Source organism: Corapipo altera, unplaced genomic scaffold (genome assembly GCF_003945725.1).
Source record: "Corapipo altera isolate COAL_440 unplaced genomic scaffold, ASM394572v1 290, whole genome shotgun sequence".
Taxonomy (NCBI): Eukaryota; Metazoa; Chordata; class Aves; order Passeriformes; family Pipridae; genus Corapipo; species Corapipo altera.
Genome location: NW_020885041.1, coordinates 253,998 through 266,840, shown reverse-complemented (window position 1 = coordinate 266,840; position 12,843 = coordinate 253,998). Strand labels below are relative to the sequence as shown.

Genomic DNA, 12,843 nt, shown 5'->3' with positions numbered 1-12,843 from the left:
TGGGGTCTGATAGATTTTGTTGGGTTTCATTGGGGTTTTGTTGGGGTTTTGTTGGGGTCTGATAGATTTTGTTGGGTTTCATTGGGGTTTTGTTGGGGTCTGACAGGTTTTTGTTTGGTTTCGTTGGGGTTTTGTTGGGGTCTGATAGATTTTGTTGGGTTTCACTGGGGTTTTGTTGGGGTCTGATAGATTTCGTTGGGTTTCACTGGGGTTTTGTTGGGGTCTGAGAGGTTTTTGTTGGGTTTTGTGGGTTTTTTTCTCCTACTGGCAGGTCTGTGGAAGATTCACCACGAACTGGGACATACTGGTGCCGGGCAGGAGCGTCACTAAGGTTTCTCTCCGAATACAGTGTGCGGTAGATACTCAGTGGAGTGCCTCGAATTTATGGCTTAAACACACCCCTGTGGACAGGTGACTGCGTGTCTCGTGGTTCCTCATGCATGGTCCCTGGTCATGCCGTCATGCAAATTCGCTTCTACGCGTTAACGAGCACTTTTGTTTTTTTTGGGGAGGATCAGCCCGAGCTGGCTCCAGGCTGAAGGTACCCGATTACCCCATCTCCCAAACCAAGTAAAGCCCATGTGGAAAGTAGAATGCAGATAATAAATCTCAAATAAACTTATGACAACTCAATGGGCTCAATGGGTGCTTTGTTTCATTTTTTTCGGGTTTTTTTTTTGTTCTACTTGTTTTAACATTTTTTTCCCTTTTTTTTTTTTTTTTTTGCTGCTTAACTAAATGCAAATCCAGTTTTGCATGAACAAACCCGTTAACATCGTGACTCCTGGGTTTTCTTTCAAGAATAATCAACAAAATGGGAAAATAAAATCCATTTTGGGCTGCTTTGGAAAATACATGAATCGCAGCAGCGGGTTTTGTTTTTCTCTGTGTGTGTGTGTGTGTGTGGTTTATTTTGCTTGTTTGTCCTAAGTTGCATTGACTGATGTGGAACATGCAGTATCCACCTGCCCAAACAATAGAAAATCCTTTTTTTTTCCTTTTTTTTTTTTTGTGTGTTTAAATGTTTGTTTACAGGGTCCTTTAAACAGGTGGTAGGTCACTGCTTTAGATGCAACGCTGTCACACAGTAAGCAGACTATGTTTGGTATAAGATCTTCAGGTAAGTGTCTCCACAGCTGTTCTGCATTGAGATTATTTCAGGAAGTTTGTAAACAATCTTTTTTTTTTTTTTTCCTCCCGCTTGCAAATATTTTTTTTAATTTGTACAATTCTACTATTTTTTTTTTAATTTTTTTTTTTTTTTTGTGTGTGTGTGTGTGTGTGTCTCAACACTTGGATTCCCTGGTGTCTTTTTGTCTCTTTGCCTTTTCTCGCCTCCCCTCCTCCGCCCGCTGCTGTTTCTCCTTCTCGGGTTTGGTGACGCTGTCGTAGGACGGCAGGGACGCCGTGGACGGGGTTCCTTCCTTTTTCTCCCTGTTGGCTCCCCCGTTTTCCAGTTTGGTGGAGGCAGGCCTTCGGCTGATGAAGCCCCGTCGTGCCAAACGAGCCCTGTAAGCCCTCTGGATCACCACGGCCGACACCTCCTCCTGCTTGCGCCGCAGCGTCGTGGTGATGGGCTCGTAAGACACTTTGGAAGGGTTGGACGCCACGAACCTCTCCTCCATCTGCTGCCTCAGGATATCCAGCTCCCCGCTGTCCCCCAGGACACGTTTGGTGAAGGCAAACAGGATGTCCAAACAGTGGATCCTGTCCCCACTTACCATAGGCAGGTCCATGGCGATGAGTTCGATGGTGTTGGGTTTGGGGACGCGCAGCGGGTGCTCCAGGGCGTCGGCGAAGTCCGCCAGCTTGCTGTACTCGATGAACTGCGTGGCGTCGGGGTCGAACTTCTCCCAGATCTCGTAGAAGGTCTCGAAGTCGTCCTCGCTGAGCGGGTCCGCGCTCTCCTCCGTCGCCACGCTGAAGTTCTCCAGGATGATGGCGATGTACATGTTGACCACGATCAGGAAGGAGATGATGATGTAGCTCACGAAGAAAAATATCCCCACCGAAGGGTTCCCGCAGTCCCCCTTGAAGCCGCTCCCCGGGTGCTCCTTGTCCAGGTCGCAGTCCGGGGGCCGGTTCAGGATGGGCAGCAGGAGCCCGTCCCAGCCGGCGGACGTGGTGATCTGGAACAAGCAGATCATGCTGTTGCCAAAGGTCTCAAAGTTGAACATGTCGTCGATGCCGGCCTCGTGCTTGACGTAGGCGAAGTTCGACATGCCAAAGATGGAGAAGATGAACATGACCAGGAAGAGCAAGAGGCCGATGTTGAACAAGGCAGGCAGGGACATCATTAAGGCAAAGAGCAGCGTGCGGATTCCTTTGGCTCCTTTGATCAAGCGCAGGATGCGGCCGATACGGGCCAGGCGGATGACTCGGAACAGGGTGGGGGACACGAAGTACTTCTCGATGATTTCAGCCAGGAACATTCCTAGGGAAGAGGAGGGACAAGTGTGACGGTGGGGACGCACAGGCTGCAGCTTCCTCTGGGCCCTGGGTGGAGGACGGGGCACAGGGAGCGGTGCTGTGAGCAGGAGGCCTCACCTTCAGGCAGGTGAGTCCTCACGAGGGGACATGGAAGGGCAAACACGGATCTCTGCTCTGGTGACCAGTGACAGGACCCGAGGGAATGGTTGGAGTTGTGCCAGGGGAGGCTTGGGTTGGATATTGGGAAAAGGTTCTTCCCCCAGAGGGTGGCTGGCACTGAACAGGCTCCCCAGGGCAGTGGGCACGGCCCCAAGGCTGCCAGAGCTCCAGGAGGGTTTGGACAACGCTCTCAATGACAGGGTGGGATTGTTGGGGGGTCCTGTGCAGGGCCAGGATTGGACTGGACGATCCCTTCCAACTCAGGAGATTCCATGATCCTAAATCTTAGCTGGGTGCTCTGGCTCCCTGAACAGCTCTCCTACACAGAGAGGGAGAGGGGTTCAGCTGCAGGGGGATTCATCCCACCCGGAGCAGGATGGATGAGTTCCCTCCTGGGAATGTTTGCTCTCGGTGCCCAACCCTGCCCCAGGAGCCAGGCTATGGACTCAGCTTTGAAGGTGCTAAAAATGTGTAAGATAAACCTGATTTCAAGCAGCAGAAAATCCGCAGCTGGGTTTTAGGCTGTGGGACAGTCTGAAGGCTGTGGTTTGTCAGGGAGTCTGTGTGCTGCCAAGCTTTACTCTGATTTATTTGTGAGGCTGTGCATATTTTGCAGATTAGGTGCTAAAAAAACCCAAAACCTGTTGGAGGAAACATTGATTCAACATTCAACCGAAGTCCAAACATCACATGCTGTGGCAGGAAGCCCCTGCAGGGATATTTTCAGTGGTTACTGAGCATTAAAACGTTCTGACGGGGTGAGTGAAACTCCTGTTTAGAAAAACAAGGAGAGCCATTGTCAAGTGGTTTACTCCACACAACTGCAAAGGAATTCCAGAGCAGGGGGAGGAGGCATCAGCCAGGACCTGAGGCTGCCAAAACCCGCCGCGGTCCCTTCGCGAGGCTTAAAAGAGAACCTCGAAAGCCCTGAAAGCCACACAGCCCCTTCAGGGACCAGAATGTGCTCTGCCCTGCACACACCGAGACAGCCTGGCCCCCCTCAGAGCCCTGAGGGGTGTCACACTTACCCACGATGGACAGAATCACAACCACGAAGTCAAAGATGTTCCAGCCGATGGTGAAGTAGTAGTGGCGCAGGGCGAACATCTTCAGCACACACTCGCACGTGAAGAAGATGACGAACACGAAGTTGATCCAGTACAGGATGTCCTCCATCTGCTTGCTCTGCGTGTCCGTCTCCACCATCATGGTCACCATGTTGAGGCAAATGAGCATCATGATGACGATGTCAAAGGCTTGCTGGGTGACGAAGTCGAACACGGCCCCTTGGATGCGGTTCTGCGCCACGGGAGAGACGAGGGACAGGGTTGGGACACAGGTCGTGGGGGGAAACTCACCCCATTCCACCCCCTGGCCACGGGCAGGGACACCTTCCACTAGCCCAGGTTGCTCCAACCTGGCCTTGGATGCTCCCAGAGATGGGGCAGCCACAGCTTCTCCGGGTAACCCGTGCCAGGGGTTCCTCCCAGGGAGGAATTTCTTCCTGATCTATCATTAGGCAACAAATGATTTCACTGTTGGTGGGAAGAGGGATGAGGGCATTGTTTTGTCAGTACCTGAGGAAGCTTTCAAGGCAAACCCTGCCCACAGTTCAGTCTGTTTAGGGGAAAGGCAGGAAAATGCTGCTGTTTATACCCCAACATGCTGCTACAGCCCTACTAACAGCAGATCTTCCTCTTTGCTGAGCCCAAGGGGAGGGTGAAGCACTTCCAGTCATGACCAGGGAAAGCAGCCGGGTCCACCTTGCCCTGGTGACTGACTGCTGGGTACCTGGAGGAGAATCCAACCCCTTTTGCGTCCTGGCATCAGTGCAGTCCCAGCAGTGGGTGCCTTAAACATGCAGGATTTAAGGGATTCACCCCAAAAGCCTTTTTGGTTCCCTGAGGGGTGCCAAGCCTTTCAGAAAGCAGGGAAAGGTGCATCAGTGCAGTCCCCAAGGCTGGATAATTGCTCAAGGCCCTCCTCAGTAGTGCCAGGAGTTTCCTACTCCCCATCTCTGGCCTCTCATCAGACAGGGTTTGGAGATTATTTCATGGATTCAAGTGATGAGAAGTGATTAACACCAACCCCAGCACGAGCTGTTAAACCTTTCCCAGCTGATACCTGAGTTACAACGACAGGAACTGGGTGAGGTGGAGCCCAGCATGAGTCAGAACAAAGGATGCTTTTGGAGCAAAAGCCCCTTTGAAATCTGCTCTGCAGGTTCCCCCCTCAGTTCCCTCCAAGGTACTCACCAGAGGTCGGGGAATGGGTTTTTGAGGCTTCTTTGAGCCCAGTTTTTTCATGGCATTGTAGTACTTCTTTTGTTCTTCTGTCATGAAGATGTCTTGACCTCCAAAGTAAAGGGGCAAAAGGAAAACTGGTTACAATCAGCTCGTGCAGCAGAAGGGATAAAGCCCAGCTCAGGCAGGAGGAGACCTGCCAGCTGGGAGGTTGGGGGGCAGCTGTTTCAGGCAGAAATAACTCACACTAATGCCCAAGGTAGACTGATCTTCCCTTAAAAAGGAGTATTTTTCCTAGGAATGACCTGTTTTATTGCACTGCCTCCTTCCCATATCTCTCTCCCCTCTGTGATAAACAGGTGTAGGGGCATTTACAGGATGCAAATCCCCAGCTTGACTTGGAAGAAAAGCAGCAGATGAGAGACAGGCAGGAAGGCATCTTGCTCCCAAGCCTATATTTTAGTCAAGGCACAAAACCACCCCAAAATTCATGAAAATGTAGTCTAGGGAAAATGTCTAATGTGGCTGGTGCTTAAATGAAGCCTTGGGCTGCCTCTTGCACCCCTGATCCTGCTCAGCCAGTCCCACAGGGCTGGGCAGGGACTGAGGCACAGAGAGCTCTAAGGAAGGAGGTTTGTGCCCCAAACTGACTTTATTTTGGAGAAAAACCCACCAGCCTGAAGGCCCAGCACTCCCTCCAACAAGCACAGATCACAAGAGATCACAGCAGCAAACACAGATCACTTATCTTTTTCTTCTGTTGGTTGAAGTTGTCGATGATGACACCAATGAACAAGTTCAGGGTGAAAAAGGAGCCGAAGATGATGAAGATGACAAAATAGATGTACATGTAAATGTTGTCCTCATACTTGGGTTGCTCTTCTTGCTGAAGGGGAGGTGAGAAGAGGAACAAATGACATTTCAAAGACATCATACAAATACAGGCAAAACGAGACTGGTTGTATTTTCCAAGCTCTTTCTTTTGAAGATGTGAAACCAAAAAGATCAGAGAAGAGAAGAACATTTTTACACTGCCCTGACACAGTCATTCTTGTTTCCAACCTGCATTTAGTGCAGGACAAGAAAACCTATTAAAAAATATTTTCATACAAAATCAAGAGAAGGGGGGGTGGGAAAGAAAACAAAAAGGAAGTGATGGTATTTGCATGATTCCAGCAGGCAAGAACCAGAAAAGTGCCTGAGGAACGACTCCAACCCAGACACAATTCCAAACCTGGATTCACACCAATGCTCCCTTGCAGGCACAGGTTCATGGGGGATCTTCTGGCTAATTCCTCCCCATAATTTACTCTGATGATTAAATCTATAATTGTATTATTTCCTTCACTGTACTTCTACTCCAGGAGGAGTAGAACAAAAAAAGCAACTGGCAGAACCTGCCCTTTTTTGGGATTTCCTTCAGCATCTTTTAACTCATCAGAGCAACAGAGCAAACAAAACAATCCCAGCATTAAAAACATGCTACAAGCACAGCTCTGCAATTTTCCTGATTTTTACCACAGCAGAAGAGCAGAGTGAAATATGGGGAGGGGAGATTGGGATCTTACCTTTCTGGAATCTACTGCTGCATACATGATGTCCATCCAGCCCTTGAATGTAGCCTGGCAAAGAAAACACACGTTCTCTGAGACAAAATTCACCCAAAATACAAGAACAAGCCTGACCTGAGCCAGCTCAAGGACTCCTTGGCCCTCTTGATGGCCCTGTATAGTGAAGTTTAACACTACTTCTCTTTTGATTTAAGTGAAATAAGTCAAGAAGTTGGTCCATGGGAACCTCATGAGGTCCAACAAGGCCAAGTGCAAGTGGACAGACCTGGGGCCCCTTTGCTGTGGGGGGAGACCCAAACACTGGGAAAGGGAGGAAAGATAAAATGGGTTTTTTATTGCAGCCCCAAACCCAAGGGGGGCTGAGGGGGACTCCGTATTTCACGGAGAGAGGGAAGCATTTAGAAACCCATCGGGAGCAGTTTGTAGTCCCCAGTTAAAAGAACAGTGAAAGGCCAAACTCACAACTTGCAGGAGAGCCAGATATCCTGCCCCAACGTTGTCAAAGTTAATTTTCACGTTCTTCCACCGGATCTCCGTGGAGTTGGGTGGCATCAGAGCCTCGCACTCTGTCTTGTTGTTAACAACATCTATCTCAAAGCGGTGCTCAGCTGTTTCATTAAAGCAGTAATGATATTTCCCGGCAAACAGGTTAACCCCCATAATGCTGAAAATCAGCCAGAAGATAAGGCAGACCAACAAGACATTCATAATGGAAGGGATAGCGCCAACCAAGGCGTTGACAACCACCTGTGTTGGAAGGGGTGGGAAAAAGTTTCAGTATAAAACACGAGGCAGGAGACAGCGAGCATCAGTACAGCTGTTTTTGGGGGGGGAACAGGGGTCGGGCCACTGACACACCGGCACAGGAGCCGGCAGTGAACTTATTCCAAGCCGTGACAAATTCCGCTCCAAAGTCACCCGGGGAAGCTCTGTTTTCAGGATAAAACAGGCCAGGTTGTTGGATGGACAGAGTTCAACTTTGGAGCAGTTGTTCTTCGGTTAAACAATGATTATTTAATGTTATTTTAGGGAGGAAGGGGAGTGGGTGTGCTCAGACTCTGTCGGAACAAACAGGCTCCTAGCTGGAATTTTCTCCAGAGCCAAGTGTGAGGAGGACACTTTTGCTCGTGGATTCCATGGGTTTTTTATCAGCCAGTGGCCCCTCCGGCCATTCCCCACGTTCAAACAAGGCTGTTTTCACTCCGGAGCCTGATCCTGCTCCCACCCAGGGCCAGGGGGGGACAGGACCAAGCCCGGCATCGCTCTGGTCACACTGAGTAACACCAAGATCATATTGTGACTAAAAGCAAGGCCAGTCATGTTGCCCCAGGCAGATATAGCTGAGCATGCAGCTGGGCAGGCTCGAGGAGACAGAAAAGCCATGTTCCTTCCTCCAAACAGCAGCACAAACGGGGTGGGAACGAGGATGGGTTTTGTGGGAGCTCGGCTCTCCCACCGTCGCCTAATTTTAGCCTCTCCCAGTTTGGGAGCACCGTGTCCCTGAGCATCCCTGGCCACCACACGACCAAATGTAAGCTCTGAGGCTTTTAATAGAGGTAGGTCAGCAGGATATTAAATCTTTTATTATGATCTCCTAATTTAGATTCCTTTAATAGATGAAGAGAACCTAAACTGTTGTTACCCCTTCGCCTGAGTTTTGACTCAGCTGCACAGGGGTTTGGGGGTTCTCAGGTGGCAGCACCTGAACCACAGCTGGTCCTGGTCCCCTCTCTGCTCCTACAACATCCCTTTGCTGGATGCCACCACCACACACAGCAAGTGCTGCAGCAAACCCCTGTCCCCCTCACAGCAGTTCAGGGAGAGGCTTGGACAGGGCTTGGAGCAACTTGGACTAGTGGAAGGTGTCCCTGCCCATGGCAGGGGGTTGGGAGTGGATGATCTTTAAGGTCCTTTCCAAGTCAGGCCATTCTGGAGGAAAATTGAAGCCCGTGGTGATTTAGAGTCTCCCACTCCAACTGTTAAATCATGTCATGGATTCATCACTGCACCCAGGGAGGGCTGAAGGCACGGGGGAGGGTCCAGCCTTTGCTCTCATTCTCCCTTCATCCCAACAGGATGTTCAGCTGCTGGACACCAACACCAGGGGGGGCTTTTTGGGTCAGATCCTCCCATCTATAAATTGGTTTATTCCAGTTCTCACCGGAAGTGAGAAAAGGGTGAAATCCCCCTGAAATATGGTCACTGAGAGTTGTTTAAATTGACAGAGCTTTCCAAGAGGTGGGAGAGGAGGAACATGGCTTTTGTGTGCAGACTGACAAGAACACATGCACATCCCACAGCACCACTGTCAAACTCCCTGACTGAGCCCAGAGCAGAGCAAGCCCCTGGAAAAGCAGATTGTCATGGAGGAGAGAAAAGCAAAGAACTCCAGTTTGGGTCTCCTTTACAAAGGCATTTCAGACCTGTGTTCTCTGGCTCAGAGGAACTGGTCTGCTTGGATGGGGCAGGGACACTTGTCTTCAGGTCGAAACAAAGGAGAAATGATTGGGTTTGGGTACCTAACAGGGCTAAGCTGTAACTACCAATTCTGCTGCAGTGAACCCCCCCCATTTTCAGGATGAGCATTTCCTGACTGTGCATCAGAAATCTTCTCTCCAGCACGGCTTAAATATGGCTTTAATGCCCCCAGGTCTAGTGCTGGGCCTGTTCTTTGTGATCAAACTCTTGGGTGGGACCTGAACCCAGCCCAGCAAAAGCTCTGCCTTTGTGTCCAGGGAAAGTTTTCACCCTTTGTGCCGTTATCACACAATCAAATTTAGGATTAAGCCAATGACACAAAGAAATAACAGCAGGGTAAGGCCTTAGGGAAGAAACACTCCTCTTTGGGTTTGGATCTCGTGTATTTCTGTCACTTCCTAGGGAATTTGAGGATCCCTGCTCAGCTCAGTGCCCCTCTCACACTGGATTTTGGGCTCAGTTACACTACAGCAAATCCAAAGAGCAGAAGGATCCCGGTGGAATTGCTCCAATCAGACCCTGAAGTAAAACAGTGACTGCTCTTCCCTTCCCTTTTCATTTAAAATGCATAATTTTATCTCCTGTAATATCACTGATTATGAGCTAACTGGGATTTAGCACAAAACCCACATTACTGTTCTAAGATCACCTGGGAAACCCATTAATACAAAACACCCTTTGCTTCATTTTTCTACTATGCAATAATTTTTTTTTTTGTGTGTTCATAGGAGACTATTTCAATCCCAATTAGGGAAAAAAAAAGGCACCAAAATACAGAATATTAGTGGCAAAGCAGTGAGACACTGCAATAATTGACATCCCCAAGGGAGTGGTTCCAATTTGAGGAAAGCTTGATAAGTTCAATGCTTTGCTTGTGCTTCATTCTGGTTCCACAGCGACAGGACAGGGACCAAAAAGCATGGAAAAAGGGAGGGGGTGGAAAGGAAAAGCTTCACTACCAGACAAGGCTGCCAGTCGCCACCAGACTGGACCGAGAACAACAAGGTGCAACAAGAGGAATGAAACCAAAGTTTTCAACCAGCTGAGCTCCCCCCAGTCCCTTCCTGCAGTGACCCCCGAGAGGCAGCAGCCTTTTCCCCCTGGCAGCCAAATTGCTTTTTTTGTCAAACCCCCTCAAGCCCAGAGTCTTTCAGTCCAATTCCACCGACAGCCAACGCTCGGAGGGTTCTGGAGACCCTGAGGTGGTTCCAGTTCTGCTTCTTTGCACCTGGTGATTCTCCCTAGACCGGAAAAGTTCCAGCTGAGAAGCCCCTCGGATGCTCGAGGTCAAAGCCAGGCCAAATGAGAACAGCCAAGTGTCAACATCGGCTACGAATGGCAGGTGGGTTGGGCCAGTAATTAATGTTAATGAGGCAGCTTTTATGCATCTCCCTTGGTTAGAGGGGAGGGTGCAGCGGTGGGCAGGGGTGAGGGGGCATCCACGTAGAGGTGATCAGAGTCAGCAGCTGCATCATGATTCTGTTTGGAATTTTTTATCCCACCGGTTTTGATCGGTTCTAGCATGCTTTTTAAAAAGAAACCGCTCCACGGGCATGCAGAAGGATCAGCTGCTAATGGAATCTTACCCTCATCCCCTCAAATCGGGACAACGCTCTTAAAGGCCTCAAGGCTCTTAGTGTCCTAAGGGACTTTATGGCACCTAGTTCCGAGTAGCCCAGGGCATTAGCTATAAGGCTGACTAAAGAGACCTACACAGAAAATAGAAACAAAACAGAGGAAAAACAAAACAGAAAAAAAAAAAAAAAAAGAAGGAGAAAAATAAAAAAGAAGAAAAAGAAAGAAAAAAGAAAGAAAAAAAAAAGAAGAAAAAAAAAAAAAGAAAGGAAAAAAAAGGTTCCAGACTGTTAGATTGGATCCCCTAACCCTGATTGCCCAGCCCAGGAGCCACCTGGGCCGCCCCAAATACCGAAGCCATGACACCAGCTGCCTACTTCACTTGACTGAACCGACCTGGAAGGAAATAATGAGGCTGAGAAAAGAACAGAGGGGAGAGATCAGTGAGAGAGAGGCAGAGACACACACGGAGAGGGGGCTGTTTGGAAGGAAGAGCCCAAACGAGGACAAAAGCCTTACCCTCGCCCTGCACCGGCAGCGGGATCCCGGCGGCGCCCATGAAATTTAAGCCAGACAAATGTTAAAGGTACCTATGGGAAAGAATACAGATAAATACACTCACTGCACACCCGGGCCCAGCTCTCACAGGTGAGGCCTCTCCCACCTCAGCCAGGACTGAACAAACAACTCCGGGGAACCCGAGCGCTGACCCCGCCGGGGCCGCTCCGGCTCCTGCTCCGGCTGCTCCTGCCTGAAATCCCAGGGATTGGGGAGTTCTTCCTGCCTGTCGCACACTCCAACTGTGCTTTCTGCCTGCCCCAAGTCCCAGTGACCCTTGGGACTGTCCCTGTCACCCCTGGGACTGTGCCTGTCACCCCGGGACTGTCCCCAAGGCAGGACGAGGGCGGACGTGCCCGTTTTCCACACAGGTGGCTGCTCGGACTCACACACTGAACCATCACTCAGCTTTCAGATCCACTTCCCAACGCTTTTCCAACGGCAAAGACAACCTGTTTATCAGCCTGGAGTCACATTTAGGCTCTGCAGGTGGGAATTATCAAAATATCCTTAAACCCACCAAGTCCCAGAAGCGACTTGGCCACATGTAAACAGCTCCAGACACCATCCACTATTCCCATTTTTGCTGCTGCCACACAGACACAGATAAGAGACAGATATTCCAACCTTTTTTAAGGAATAAAAAGACACCAATATAGAGCAACAAATAACAGAAAAACACGAGAACTCCCCCTGGAACAGGTGGGGGGGGGGGGTTGAGCTGCATTTTCAGAACAGGACACTTCCCCTGTACCATTCTTTTTTAAAAGGGATTTTGGGATAATAACGTGACATCAATCATAAGGATGATTCTTATTCCACACATATTCCAGGGAAATTTCAGAACCACATGGGAGAACTGAGATTTCATCTTATTTGGTGCACATGCTTTTCCCACCTTCATTTGAAAAGTGTCCCTGCTCTGGAAAGGACTTGGAATTAGGTGATGTTTAAGGCCCCTTCCAACCCAAACCATTCCACAATTCTGTGATATGTGCCCCAAAAAATAAGTGGCTACAAAATGTGGCCAAACAGCTCTCTGGTCTTTCCATCTGATCTTAAATCCCACTGATTAAACCCAGGCCCAGGAGTGTCCCAAAGGTTCCAGCAGAGATCCCAGGGGTGTCCCAAAAATTCTAACAAAGCCTTTTGAAGGACAATCAGCCCTCTCAGAATGAGACTGAGCCCTTGGCACGCTAAAATCCGGGACCCAACTATCAAAATCCAATGGATTTGGAGGTGTGGTCTATCTACCCTGGAATAACACTGGAATGCCCCACCCTGGAAGTGTTCAAGGCTGGATGGAGCTCTGAGCAACCTGACCTAGTGGAAGGTGTCCCTGCCTGTGGCAGGGGGTGGAATGGGATGAGCTTTAAGGTCCCTTCCAAGCCAAACCATTCCATGATTCCATGATTCCATGAACACAGGGCACAGACTTCACTGAATCCCCATTTTTAAAGCTTCTTCCCCTCGGGATAACACCTCACTCCCGAGCAGGACACTAAGACCATGTGAGAAAAAGGCTGTTTGAGCTCCCAGGGTTATTCCCTGGGGACATTCCAAGGGAAGACAGAGCAGGCACGAGGTCGGACAAAGGGAATCCCAGAGTGACTGAAAAGCAGAATCCTTCATTATTACCCAGAAAAAAGTCTTCACAAACACACCCAGGAAGCTTTGGGGCTGAGGAGGAGGAGGAGGGGATTGGACAATGCTACCAACCTGCAAAATAACAGCCAAGAGCTTTGTTAGGGTGCAAAGGCTCATTCCCTGCTGTCCTGACTCACTCCAACCCCATCCACGCCACATCCCAAAATTTGGGGGGAAAAACC

The 12,843-nt window shown here is 49.6% G+C and overlaps 1 protein-coding gene across 2 annotated transcripts in view; it reads right to left on the bottom strand.

Moving 5' to 3' along the window:
* Positions 1 to 251: 251 nt before the first annotated feature.
* Positions 252 to 12,843, bottom strand: part of SCN8A (sodium voltage-gated channel alpha subunit 8) — a 50,608-nt gene continuing 38,016 nt past the window's right edge. For both annotated transcript variants that reach the window (XM_027668506.1, XM_027668505.1), the window contains exons 21-27: positions 10,468 to 10,590; positions 6,866 to 7,150; positions 6,401 to 6,454; positions 5,581 to 5,718; positions 4,845 to 4,949; positions 3,618 to 3,888; positions 252 to 2,434 (exon numbers count right to left, since the gene is read on the bottom strand). In XM_027668506.1, coding sequence (XP_027524307.1) covers positions 1,287 to 2,434; positions 3,618 to 3,888; positions 4,845 to 4,949; positions 5,581 to 5,718; positions 6,401 to 6,454; positions 6,866 to 7,150; positions 10,468 to 10,590 — 2,124 coding nt within the window. In that variant the 3' untranslated portion in view covers positions 252 to 1,286. The remainder of the gene's footprint in view (positions 2,435 to 3,617; positions 3,889 to 4,844; positions 4,950 to 5,580; positions 5,719 to 6,400; positions 6,455 to 6,865; positions 7,151 to 10,467; positions 10,591 to 12,843) is intronic.